General features: G+C 40.0%; 1 protein-coding gene across 2 annotated transcripts in view; it reads right to left on the bottom strand.

The window, feature by feature from the left end:
• The window catches only part of GAREM1 (GRB2 associated regulator of MAPK1 subtype 1), a 233,616-nt gene that overhangs the window by 146,019 nt on the left and 73,389 nt on the right, over window positions 1-14,208 (bottom strand). For both annotated transcript variants that reach the window (XM_070361476.1, XM_005903353.2), the window contains exon 2: window positions 6,653-6,793. In XM_070361476.1, the coding sequence (XP_070217577.1) occupies window positions 6,653-6,793 (141 nt within the window). The remainder of the gene's footprint in view (window positions 1-6,652; window positions 6,794-14,208) is intronic.

The following is a 14,208-nucleotide window of genomic DNA, read 5'->3' as shown; positions in this document are numbered from 1 at the left end:
CCAGGCAGAATCCCACTACTTCCCCAAGTGGTGGACCATGGGTACACAGACACCTCACATTCTGATTCATCTGACTTCTCAGAGCTCTGTCCCTGGACAGCTCTTCCTGGTTAGTTTTCAGGAGAGGTGAGAATGAGGAGGTAACATTATTTAGTACTCATCTTGAGGTAGGGAAGCTGTTGAGTCAATAACGCAAATTAGAGCTCAGAGAATGTTCACAACATTTTCTAAGGAAAATCTCCATTTTATAAGTTGGAAACTTGGAGCTTAAAAGGGCAAATTCCAGAGGCAAGAGCATATTCAGCTTTTTGTGGAGTCTGAAGTTTACATTAGTTTTAACGGACAAAATGTCAAATTGTGAATACTAAATCAGGGTTAATACCCTAGGAAGGTTCAGCCTAAACCCGAGACACTTGCTTTAGTGTAAGCAATGTTGAGTGAGCTTGACCGATCGCTCTGAACTGTAGAGACAAAAGGAATTTGATGAAGAGAAATCTGAACTGTTAAAGGGAGATCATTCATCTTTACAAACTATTGGCTATAATTAAGTTGCACTAGGTTCCTTTTTCTTAAAAAGAAATTTTTGTTTTGTTTTGTTGTTGTCATTTAACAAGTCAAGATAAACTGGGGAGGTAAGAGATGTTCAGGGTGAGTTATGAGTGGAGTAGGCCAGGCAGGAGTTTAGATGGCCTGAGTATGCATAAAAATTCCGAATTCCCCATTGTACATTCCTTAGGAAATCTTTGCCCTTTCGGTAGCAACAAGAAGTTAGAGCTTGGATAAAATTGATCTGTGATGCCTTTTGACTAAAACGTGTGTCAAAGTGGCCATCACATTTCTAAACCCTATGCCAATTTTTCTTGAGTGGTTTCTCTGCTGTTAGCAAAATACGTGATGCTGACTAAACACATTCTCTCTCTCGGAATCAACTGTTTGTTAAACCAAGAAAATTCTTTTTATTCCAAATAAAAAATTTACTTCATCAGAAAGAGGGACGTCTTTATTTTTTTTTCTCAAAGCACACCTAATAATTTCAGAATTCAGAGTAAGGTGATTCTTATCACCACCACGTGAGAGTGTAATTCTGATAAGAACTTCAAGTCGTATTTCTCTTCTCTGAAAATTTTATGACAGTATTTCTTTTCACATGAAGACTTTCATGAAAATCTCTGATTAAAAATATGGGAAAGGCACTCGGGATTGTGATTTTTCTAAAAATGCTGAGGTCTGCTATTTTTTGGAATATATGTGAACAGAGCTGTGTATGGCTGCCTAGGCTGTGTACTGCACAACTCCAAGGGACACCGTTTAGAGAGACCACAAAGTAAGGGGTGTTGCCTGGGACAGCACAGTGCAGTGGCCCTGACGGAAATGGTACACGGAGAAGGAGAAGAACAGCTGCCACCAGAAAATAAGGACAAAGGGGGCAAGTCATAAAGATGGATGGGCCAGCTTGTACCCAAATGGCAAAATCTGGACAAGTCGAGCATCAAAATAAACAAGGACAGGAAGATATTTTGACCCCCTGCATGAAGTAAGAATCCGTAACTCCATGCTGATAATAACAGGTAAGTAAGGGCACAGTGGGAGGGAGGGACAGCTCTTCCTTACAGTAGAATGACAACACACGGAAGAAGGAATGATGGAGTTATGTTAGAAATGCACTATTTTACCACCTTCAAAGTAAAAATTGAATCAGACAGGTATCATCAACAACTGCTCAATAAAACGGGGTAGGGAGTTAGAGAAGGAACAGGATACCCACAGAATCTCAAAGAATCTTCTTTCAAACTTCCCAGTAACACAAAGCACATGCTAATTATACAGCAGAGAAATCAGACGTCTTAACCAAGTGATCAAAATCAAGGTCACCAGTAAGGGACAGAGGGACACCTGTGTCTCCAGGTGTGATCTCACCGAGGAGGACACAACCAGCCCAAAGTGCATAATCTCAGTCTAATCATGAAGAGACTGTGGAACCCAAAGTGAGGGTTATTCTAAAAAGCAACTTGCCTACATGCTTCTAGATTGTCAAGAAACACGAGAAAGGCTGAGGAACGGTCCCAGATTAAATAAGGAGACTAAAGGGACATGATAGGAAAAACCAGTAAGTGGTCTCAGACTAGATGCTGTCCTGGAGGGAAAAGAATATTATTGGGACAAATGACAAAACTGGAACGTGCACTGCAGATTAAATCAAAGTATTAAATGTCCTGAATTTGCTGACAGTACTGTGGTTACATAAGAGGATATCCTTGTTTTTAGGAACCATATAATAAAGTACAAGGGGGATGCGTGTGGTCTGCTCCAAAGATTTGGGATAAATAAATAAATAATATGGGTGTGTGTGTGGGTGTGTGCCTGCATGTAGAGAAAGAGATGGAGGAAAAGAATACAACAAACATGGCAAAATAATGGTCCAAATTGGGTAAATAATATAAAGGAATATATCATACTATTGCAGCCTCAAAATAAGTTTAAAACAACAACAACAACAAAAAGTAGCCAAAACAGCTCTGAGGGGTGTCAGTCTGCTTTAATGAGCATTCAACTCAAAGTAATTCAACTTGTAATCTGCACTTCAAAACAAAGAGTTAAATCTTCAGAAACATTGTGCTGTGATAATCACCACCATTAACACCATGGAGCACTTGGGAAGTATTAATAGTAAGCATTTCCCACTTCACTCAGTGGTAAAGAATCTGCCTGCAATGCAGGACACTGGGGTATGATTACTGAGTTGGGAAGACCCCCTGAAGAAGGAAATGGCAACCCACTCCAGTATTCTTGCCTGGGAGAATCCTATGGACTGGGGAGCCTGCAGGGCTACAGTCCATGGGGTTGCAGAGTCAGACCCGACTGAGTGACTATACAAACAAGCACTCAGAAAGGTGCTTCACTTGCATCACCTCTTTTAATCTTCACAACCACCCAAAGAGAAAGGCACTCATTGTCTCCACTTTATAGATGAGGAAATTGAGATCCAGAGAGGTGGAGTAACTTGCCCAAATACACACAGTAAGTGGCAGAATCAGGAATCCAACTAGGCTGATTACAAAGCTGGTAGATTTTATTCCTACATCAAACGTATTTAATTAATTATTTTTCTCAAAGAATGAGTGATGACTCTCAATGTAAATGAAGTTATAACAAATTAGTGAAATATGCATGAATAAGTGTTTCTTTTACTAACGAAAATTAGAACACTACTAAACCAGAGACATAAATGGTATTTTTAGCCTCCACTATTTACTTTATGCTCTCTTTCTTCCAAAGGCTGGACTTGGTCATAAATCCTTTGAAATAAAATATACCTGAGGATGTTCTTTGAAATGATTTTATCAAGTCTCATAAAACACTGGTTCCTTGCTATGGACTGAATGTTTACATTCTCCCAAAGTCAGATCCTGAAGGCTAAATCCCCAATGTGATGGAATTTGGAGGTGGGGTCTTTGGAGGGCAATTAGTCCTGAGGGTGGAGCCTTCATGAATGAGATTAGTGCCCTTGTAAGAAAAGACTCAGGAAAGCTGATTGTTTTCTCTCACTCTCGATCTCTCTCTTCTTTCTCTCTCTCTCTCTCTACCATATGAGGACACAGCAAGAAAATAACCATCTGAAAACCAGAAAGTGGGCTCTCACCAGACATCAGACTTACTGGCACTTTGATCTTGGACTTCTCAAGAAAGAAATTTCTGTTATTTACAATCCCACCAGTCTATGGAATTTTGTTACAGCAACTTGAACTAAGACAGTTCCATTTCAAATTTTTCTTCCTTTAATATGTTTTCTTTCTTTTCATGTAAAGTGGTGGAATCTTAGTGCTCATATTTCCTTTTAGTCTTTAACTTTACTTTAAAAATGAAAAAGTATCATTTGCAATATACTGCCTGGGGTTCCCAATTAAGTGCACTATCACTTTCCTTGCAGATAAACAGTAAGCTGTCCGCATACCATTTTTTATCCCAACGGAAGATGAATGTAAAAAATATATATATTTAGAACAACAAAACATTTGCAAGTATTTGCAGGTGTTTGGGGAAATCTCATCATCTGACACAGTGAATGCCCACTCCAGAACAAAGGATTTCCAACCTTGGCTGAATAACAAGAGGAGCTATTAAAAACCCTGATGCTCAGCCCACACTCAAAGCCAATTAAATCAGAACCTGGGATGTGGAACTGGGCATCAGTCATTTTTAAAGCTTCCCAGGTGATTCCCAGATATGTAGCCAAGTTTGAGATCCCTGGATGGAACATCCACAGCCATAAAGAACTGTATCTTTTGTGTACAGATCCAAAGGACTCACAAAGGCCTTTTGAATTAGTCTCACTTGTTAAGGAGTGTACAGTCCAACTGGCAAGTGGAGATATGGGTACATGCAATGGCTCAGCAGGTAAAGAATCTGCATGCAAAGCAGGAGACACAGGAGACATGGGTTTGATTCCTGGGTCAGGAAGATCCCCTGGAGGAGGAAATGGCAATCCACACCCGTATTCTTGCCTGGAGAATCTGATGGACAGGGAAGCCAAGTGGGCCACAGTCCATGGGGTCACAAAGAGTGGACATGACCGAGTGCCTAAGCACAAGTACAAGGAAGAGGTAATGGAGTGAAACCTGAGGACGTGTGCCAAATGCATGTGATACAAGGTAAGCACATCAGGAGACAACATGGGGACAAGTTGGGGGAGCCAGCAGCCTCCTGATGCAACGACAGGCTCTGACGGAAGCACAGCTGAGGAAGGCAACTCTGGCCGGGGAGTGGTTACACGGAAAAGTACTCAGAATGTCCAGGACACAGGAAGGTGACTAGCCAGAGGGGAAGGCCCACTCTTCAGAGTGGAAAAGTTAAGTTTGGAGAAGTGGACTAGAATCAGAGCATGAGAGCTTTGAGCAGAAAGTTAGAGAGACTGGTGGTGTATGGGGTCTCTAAAGAAATCTGCACATCTGATCAAATGACAACATTCGTTTGGGACAAGCGATGTCACAGAGCTATTCACAAGGGTTTGGGGGAAAGACTAAAAGTCAATCTGCTAAAAGAACACAACAGATTAGGTAAATTTATTCATCTGAATCACAACCTTACATCTTCCTTCTTGGTTTTCCATGAAGTACAGGAACCATAATTTTGGTTCGGCTAAAACTAGCATGGAACTCACCTGTCGTGTGACCACTGGCAGGAGAGACCAGGCAGGTGGAGGCTCGCTCTCATTCTCTGTCCCTTTGCCTGGCTCCCAATATCACTCTTAACACTTTCTGTAGCTATATGTTCCTCCTTTTTCTATGAAGGCTACTCCCACAGCTGGGAAAGAGAATTCTAGGACAGAGTTTCAGGCAACAGAAATCTTTTCTTAAAATTTTTTCTGTAATAAGGATTTTGAGAAGTTTAGTGACCCCTAGGTCATATCCAGCAATAAAGACTCCTAGAAATAAAAAGGGGACCAAACCATTCTTACATCCCATAAATATTTACTGAACACATACCATTTACTGCTGTTCTAGGCAGTGGGAATACAGTGAAGCCCCTTTTCCAAACAGACAACTCTCTGGGCAATGCAGAGGTTTCGCTCAAAAACATAACAGCAGTCTAGGGCATCCTGCTACAGACTTTTGAAACATTAATGATACTAGAGAAAAAGAAAAAGATCCTTCACATAATGAATTATAAGGAACAGAAGGAAGTGTAGGATATATATATATATATATGCTTTTTAAAATGCTTTTTAAAAACTGCATGTATAAACTGCCACTATTGAAAATGCATTCAAGCTACTAGATGGATCCTGAATTCCTAGAACAGTGCTAGTACTTAGAAAGCCCTTAATAAATATTAGTTAAATGACATGGAAAGGAACTAGTTAAATAACAGTAAATTTAGTTAACATGTTAACTAAACTAGTTAAAAATTAGTTAAATAAATGCAACAGTGACATGTTACACTGAACAGAATTCCAAGTGAGGCAGGAAAGTAGCTATTATCCTGATTCAACTAAAGCAGTGAGGTCACCTCTGCTGTCTGTGTTCTAAATGCTCCTTTGCAGAAGGACATATGCAGGTATCTGACTTTTCAATACTTTTAAAACCAGACCATAATGCTTGTTTGTGCAATGGTATTTTGTAAAACCATGAAATCAAAGTCATTCACAAATTGTGCTCAGGTTAATTCAGAGATCCTTGTGCTCAGAGGCTGCCTACACATATGGACTGCCTTTCCAAAGAAGATCTTCAGAACATTTTTATTTTATGAATATCTGAGAAGAATTTGTGCTTAACGGGGAACTCTGCTCAATGTTATGTGGCAGCCTGGATAGGAGGGGAGTCTGGGGGAGAATGCACACATGTACATGTATGGCGGAGTCCCTTTGCAGTCCACCTGAAACTTTCACATTGTTAACTGACTATACTCCAGTACAAAATAAAAAGTTAAAAAAACGCACAAGATCATTAAAGAAAAAAAAAATTCATGCTTAACTACATGCATTAATTAGAAATTCCTATGACAAAATGAATCTGGTAACCAAAGTGTTTTGTTCTTCTTTGTCCAAGTCATTATATCCTCTAGTTTATAGACAACTCCTATTTTCTCACTGTGGAGAGAAAATTAGCATATTCAAGTACCCTTCCGTGGCCCTGTCCCTTGAGAGGAGCTTTACCTGCATAATGTACCGGAATCTCTATCTTTGGCCCAATGACATAGTGCCCCTCCTCCAAGCTGTGGGCGGTGATGGTGGTCCACTGACGGCACGAGTGGATCAGAAGGTAGTCATTGTCCCGCAGCCCTTCTACGCATTCTCCTGGAAAACAAATTTTATAAGAAACTTAGAATTAGCATCTGCTTACTCCATTCTCTGCAACACAATTTCATTAGTTGTAAGTTCACTAATGGAGAAGTTGACAGCTCATCCCAAGATGAGATAAAGTCCACTTTTGAATCAGCAATTTAAAAAAAGGCATTCCATGCCAAGTTGACAACTATACACAGGATTCCATAAAAATGTTTCCCATTATCTGCAAAGAGATTTTTAAATACCTCATTCTATCCTAGTGGTATTTCAACAATAATATAATAAAATAAAAATATACTGAGTGCCAACAATATCCTGAGCACATCTAATTAAATGTTTTATATATATTATTTCAATGTAATAGAAGAACATTATGAGGCAGGTATTGTTCCTTCTTTATAGACAAGAAAAATGAAGGTTCAGAATGTTAAGTATAGGGGTTTCCCTGGCGGCTCAGTGGTAAAGAATCCACCTGCCATTGCATGGAAGACATGGGTTCAATTCCTGACCTGGGAAGATCCCACTTGCCTCAGAGCAACTGAACCCATGAGCCACAACTACTGAGCCTGGTCTCTAGAGGCTGGGAAGCCACAACAACTGCACCTTCGTGCTTCACCTACTGAAGTCCACCTGGCCTGGACCCCATGCTCCACAACAACAGAAGCCACCGCAGTGAGAAGCCCACACGCCACAACTACAGAGTAGCCCCAGCTCTCTGCAGCTAGAGAAAAGCCCATGCAGTAACGAAGACCGAGCTCAGACGTGATAAATAAATAAACAAAATTATTTTTAAAAACAGAAATGTATAGTCTAAGTGCACAGATTTAATAAGCAGAAAGGTGCGGATTCAAGCCTAGGTCAGATTCCAAAGCTTATACTTTTTTTTTTTTCTTGGGTACACCATGGCTCATGGGACCCTAGTTCCCTAAACCAGGAGTGGAACTCAGGCCTTTGTCTGTAAAACCATAAAGTCCCAACCGCTGGACTGCCAGGGAATGTGCCCAGTACAGTATTAAAACATGTAAAGTTTGAAAGGAGATTATAAGCATTTAATCTCAAGTACTGTTTCAACAGAGAGAAATTTAGTTTTTTATTTTTGGTACTTATATTGTAGTGATTAAATTTCTCTCTGTTGAAACAGTACTTGAGATTAAATGCTTATAATCTCCTTTCAAACTTTACATGTTTTAGTACTGTACTGGTACAAAAACAGACACATAAATCAATGGAACAGAACAGAAAGCCTAGAAATAAACCCACACACTTATGGTTAATTAATCTACAACAAAGGAGGCAAGAATACACAATAGAGAAAAACACAGTCTCTATAGCAAGTGTTTCTGGGAAAATTGGCCAGTTCTATGTAAAGGAATAAAATTAAAACATTCTTCAACATCATATACAAAAATAAACGCAAAATGGATTAGAGACCTAATTGTAACACCATGTAACTCTCAAACTCTTAGAGAAGAAAACATTGGCAGAATCCTTTTTGATATAAGTTGCAGCAATATTTTATTGGATCTGCTTCCTAGACTAATGGAAATAAAAGCAAAAATAAACAGATGGAACCTAATCAAACTTAAGAACTTTTATACAGCAAAGGAAGCCAGAAAGAAAATGAAAAGACAACTTACAAAATGAGAGAAAATATTCACAATGTGATGGACAAGGGATTAACTTACAAAATATACAAACAGCTCACATAGTTCCATAACAAAAAAACAACCCAATTAAAAAATGGGCAGATCAAAATAGACGTTTCTCCAAAGAAGACATACAGATGGCCAACAGGCACAGGAAAGAATCAACATCACTATTCAGTTCAGTTCAGTCGCTCAGTTGTGTCTGACTCTTTGCTACCCCATTATTCACAGCATGCCAGGCTTCCCTGTCCATCACCAACTCCTGGAGCTCACTCAAACTCATGTCCATCGAGTCGGTGATACCATCCAGCCATCTCATCCTCTGCCGTCCCCTTCTCCTCCTTTCCACAATCCCTCCCAGCATCAGGGTCTTTTCCAATGAGTCAACTCTTCGCATGAGGTGGCCAAAGTATTGGAGTTTCAGCTTCAACATGAGTCCTTCCAATGAACACCCAGGACTGATCTCCTTTAGAATGGACTGGTTGGATCTCCTTGCAGTCCAAGGGACTCTCAAGAGTCTTCTCCAACACCACAGTTCAAAAGCATCAATTCTTCGGTGCTCAGCCTTCTTCACAGTCCAACTCTCACATCCATACATGACCACTGGAAAAACGATACGCTTGACTAGACGGACTTTTGTTGTCAAAGTAATATCTCTGCTTTTGAATATGCTATCTAGGTTGGTCATAATTTTCCTTCCAAGGTGAGGAAGCGTCTTTTAATTTCATGGCTACAATCACCATCTGAAGTGATTTTGGAGCCCCCCAAAATAAAGTCTGACACTGTTTCCACTGTTTCCCCATCTATTTCCCATGGAGTGATGGGACCGGATGCCATGATCTTAGTTTTCTGAATGTTGAGCTTTAAGCCAATTTTTTCACTCTCCTCTTTCACTTTCATCAAGAGGCTTTTTAGTTCTCTGCACTTTCTGCCATAAGGGTGGTGTCATCTGTATATCTGAGGTTATTGATATTTCTCCCGGCAATCTTGATTCCAGCTTGTGCTTCTTCCAGCCCAGCATTTCTCATGATATACTCTGCATATAAGTTAAATAAGCAGGGTGACAATATACAGCCTTGACGTACTCCTTTTCGTATTTGGAACCAGTCTGTTGTTCCATGAACAATTCTAACTGTTGCTTCCTGATCGGCATACAGGTTTCTCAAGACTCAGGTCAGGTGGTCTGGTATTCCCATCTCTTTCAGAATTTTCCACAGTTTATTGTGATCCACACAGTCAAAGGTTCTGGCATAGTTAATAAAGCAGAAATAGATGCTTTTCTGGAACTCTCTTGCTTTTTCCATGATCCAGAGGATATTGGCAATTTGATCTCTGGTTCCTCTGCCTTTTCTAAAACCAGCTTGAACATCTGGAAGTTCATGGTTCACATCCACTGGAGAAGGAAATGGCAAACCACTTCAGTATTCTTGCCTTGAGAACCCCATGAAGAGTATGAAAAGACAAAATGATAGGATACTGAAAGGGGAACTCCTGGGTTGGTAGGTGCCCAATATGCTACTGGAGATCAGTGGAGAAATAACTCCAGAAAGAATGAAGGGATGGAGCCAGAGCAAAAACAATACCCAGTTGTCGATGTGACTGGTGATAGAAGCAAGGTCCGATGCTGTAAGGAGCAATATTGAATAGGAACCTGGAATGTTTGGTCCATGAATCAAGGCAAATTGGAAGTAGTCAGACAGGAGATGGCAAGAGTGAATGTCGACATTCTAGGAATCAGTGAACTGAAATGGACTGGAATGGGTGAATTTAACTCAGATGACCATTATATCTACTATTCTGTGGGCAAGAATCCCTTAGAAGAAATGGAGTAGCCAACATGGTCAACAAAAGAGCCCGAAATTCAGTACTTGGATGCAATCTCAAAAACGACAGAATGATCTCTGTTCTTTTCCAAGGTAAACCATTCAATATCACGGTAATCCAAGCCTATGCCCCAACCAGGAACTCTGAAGAAGCTGAAGTTGAATGGTTCTATGAAGACCTACAAGACCTTTTAGAACTAACACCCAAAAAAGATATCCTTTTCATTATAGGGGACTGGAATGCAAAAGTAGGAAGTCAAGAGATACCTGGAGTAACAGGCAAATTTTGCCGTGGAGTACAGAATGAAGCAGGGCAAAGGCTAATAGAGTTTTCCCAAGAGTACGCACTGGTCATAGCAAACACTCTCTCCCAACAAAACAAGAGAAGACTCTACACATGGACATCACAAGATGGTCAACACCGAAATCAGATTGATTATATTCTTTGCAGCCAAAGATTGAGAAGCTCTATACATTCAGCAAAAACAAGACCGGGAACTGACTGTGGCTCAGATCATGAACTCCTTATTGCCAAATTCAGACTTAAATTGAAGAAAGTGGGGAAAACCACTAGACCATTCAGGTATGACCTAAATCAAATCCCTTATGATTATACAGTGGAAGTGAGAAATAGATTTTAGGGACTAGATCTGATAGACAGAGTGCCTGATGAACTATGGATGGAGGTTCGTGACACTGTACAGGAGACAGGGATCAAGACCATCCCCATAGAAAAGAAATGCACAAAAGCAAAATGGCTGTCTGAGGAGGCCTTACAAATAGCTGTGAAAAGAAGAGAAGTGAAAAGCAAAGGAGAAAAGGAAAGATATAAGCATCTGAATGCAGAGTTCCAAAGAACAGCAAGGAGAGATAAGAAAGCCTTCCTCAGTGATCAATGCAAAGAAACAGAGGAAAACAACAGAATGGGAAAGACTAGAGATCTCTTCCAGAAAATTAGAGATACCAAGGGAACATTTCATGCAAAGATGGGCTCGATAAAGGACAGAAATGGTATGGACCTAACAGAAGCAGAGATATTAAGAAGAGGTGTCAAGAATACACAGAAGAACTGTACAAAAAGCTTCACGACCAAGATAATCACGATGGTGTGATCACTGACCTAGAGCCAGACATCCTGGAATGTGAAGTCAAGTGGGCCTTAGAAAGCATCACTATGAACAAAGCTAGTGGAGGTCATGGAATTCCAGTTGAGCTATTTCACTAATTATTAGAGAAATACAAATCAAAACGCCAATGAAGGACTACTCACTTCACATCAATCAGAATAACCATCATCAAAAAGTCTACAAACAATAAATGCTGGAGAAGGTATGGAGAAAAGGGAACCCTCCTAAACTGTCGGGAATGTAAACTGTTACAGCCAGGATGGAGAACAGTCAAGAGGTTCCTTAAAGAACTAAAAACAGAGTTACCTTATGATCCAGCAATCCCATCCCTGGGCAAATATCAGGAAAAGACAAAGCTGTAATTTGAAAAGATACATGCACCCTAATGTTCACTGCAGCCCGATTTACAATAGCTAACATATGGAAGTAGCCTAAATGTCCACTGAGAGATGAAAGGATAAAGAAGATGTGGGATATGTATACAATGGAGTATTACTCAGCCATAAAAAAAGAATGAAATAATGCCTTTTGTAGCCATATGGATGGGCTTAGACATTATCATACTATGGAATAACTCAAAGAAAGACAAATATCATATGGTATCACTTTCGTTTGGAATCTAAAACTATGATACAAATGAACTTATTTCCAAAACAGAGACTCACAGGCATAGAAAACAAAATTATGTTTATCAAAGGGGAAAGGTGAGGGAGAAGGGTAAATTAAGAGTTCAGAATTAACAGATATACACTACTCAATATAAAAAAGAAAAACAGCACTGGGGGCTATATTCAAAATATCATAATAATCAATAATGGAAAAGAACCTGAAAAAGAATATAAATGTAACTGAATATATGTAACTTTTTCTGGAACTCTCTTGCTTTTTCAATGATCCAACAAATGTTGGAAATTTGATCTCTGGTTCCTCTCTGCCTTTTCTAAATCCAGCTTGAACATCTGGAAGTTCATGGTTCACGTACTGTTGAAGCCTGGCTTGGAGAATTTTGAGCATTACTTTGCTGGCATGTGAGATGAATGTGAAGAACTGACTCATTGGAAAAGACCCTGATAGTGGCAAAGATTGAAGGTGGGAGAAGGGGAGGACAGAGGATGAAATGGTTGGATGGCATCACCAACTCAATGGACATGAGTTTGAGTAAGCTCCTGGAGTTGGTGATGGACAGGGAAGCCTGGTATGCTGCACTCCATGGGGCTGCAAAAAGTCGGACACAACTGAGCAATTGAACTGAACTGAGAGCAATTGTGCAGTAGTTTGCACATTCTTTGGCATTGCCTTTCTTTGGGATTGAAATGAAAACTGACCTTTTCCAGTCCTGTGGCCACTGCTGAGTTTTCCAAATTTGCTGGCATATTGAATGCAGCACTTCCACAGCATCATCTTTTCTGATTTGAAATAGCTCAACTGGAATTCCATCACCTCCATTAGCTCTGTTTGTAGTGATGATTCTTAAAGCCCACTTGACTTCACATTCCAAAATGTCCGGCTCTACATGAGTGATCATACCATTGTGGTTATCTGGGTCATGAATATCTTTTTGTATAGTTCTTCTGTGTATTCTTGCCACTTGTTCTTATCTTCTGCTTCTGTTAGGTCCATACCATTTCTGTCCTTTATTGTGTCCATCTTTGCAAGAAATGTTCCCTTGGTATCTCTAATTTTCTTGAAGAGATCTCTAGGATTTCCCATTCTATTGTTTTCCTCTATTTCTTTGCACTGATCACTGAGGAAGGATTTATCTCTCCTTGCTATTCTTTGGAACTCTGCATGCAAATGGGAATACCTTTCCTTTTCTCCTTTACTTTTGGCTTCTCTTCCTTTCTCAGCTATTTGTAAGACTTCCTCAGACAACCATTTTGCCTTTTTGCATTTCTTTTTCTTGGGGATGGTCTTGATCACTGCCTCCTGTACAGTGTCACGAAACTCCATTCATAGTTCTTCAGGCACTCTATCAGATCTAATCCCTTGAATCTATTTGTCACTTCCACTATATAACTGTAAGAGATTTGATTTAGGTCATACCCAAATGGTCGAGTGGTCTTCCCTACTTTCTTCAATTTAAGTCTGAATTTGGCAATAAAGCACTCATGATCTGAGCCACAATCAGCTCCTGGTCTTGTTTTTGCTGACTGTATAGAGCTTCTCCATCTTTGGCTGCAAAGAATATAATCAATCTGATTTTGGTGTTGACCATCTTGTGATGTCCATGTGTAGAGTCTTTTACATTGTTGGAAGAGGGTGTTTGCTATGACCAGTGCATTCTCTTGGCAAAACTCTGTTAGCCTTTGCCCTGCTTCATTCTGTACTCTACAGCAAAATTTGCCTATTACTCCAGGTGTTTCTTGACTTCCTACTTTTGCATTCCAGTCGCCTATAATGAAAAGGACATCTCTCTTGGGTGTTAGTTCTAAAAGGTCTTGTGGGTCTTCACAGAACTGTTCTACTTCAGCTTCTTCAGCATTAGTGGTTGGGGCATAGACTTGGATTACTGTGATACTGAATGGTTTTGCCTTGGAAACGAACAGAGATCATTCTGTCGTTTTTGAGATTGCACCCAAGTACTGAATTTTGGACTCTTTTGTTGACTGTGAGGACTACTCCATTTCTTCTAAGGGATTCTTGCCCACAGTAGTAGATATAATGGTCATCTGAGTTATATTCGTCCATTCCAATACATTTTAGTTCATTGATTTCTAAAATGTCGATGTTCACACTTGCCATCTCCTGTTTGACCACTTCTAATTTACGTTGATTTATGGACCAAACATTCTGGGTTCCTATGCAATATTGCTCTTTACAGCATTGGA

This window comes from Bos mutus, chromosome 24, assembly GCF_027580195.1.
Source record: "Bos mutus isolate GX-2022 chromosome 24, NWIPB_WYAK_1.1, whole genome shotgun sequence".
In the NCBI taxonomy this organism is placed as follows: domain Eukaryota; kingdom Metazoa; phylum Chordata; class Mammalia; order Artiodactyla; family Bovidae; genus Bos; species Bos mutus.
Note: the sequence above shows the minus strand (reverse complement) of the source record. Positions and strands in the feature narration are given on the sequence as shown.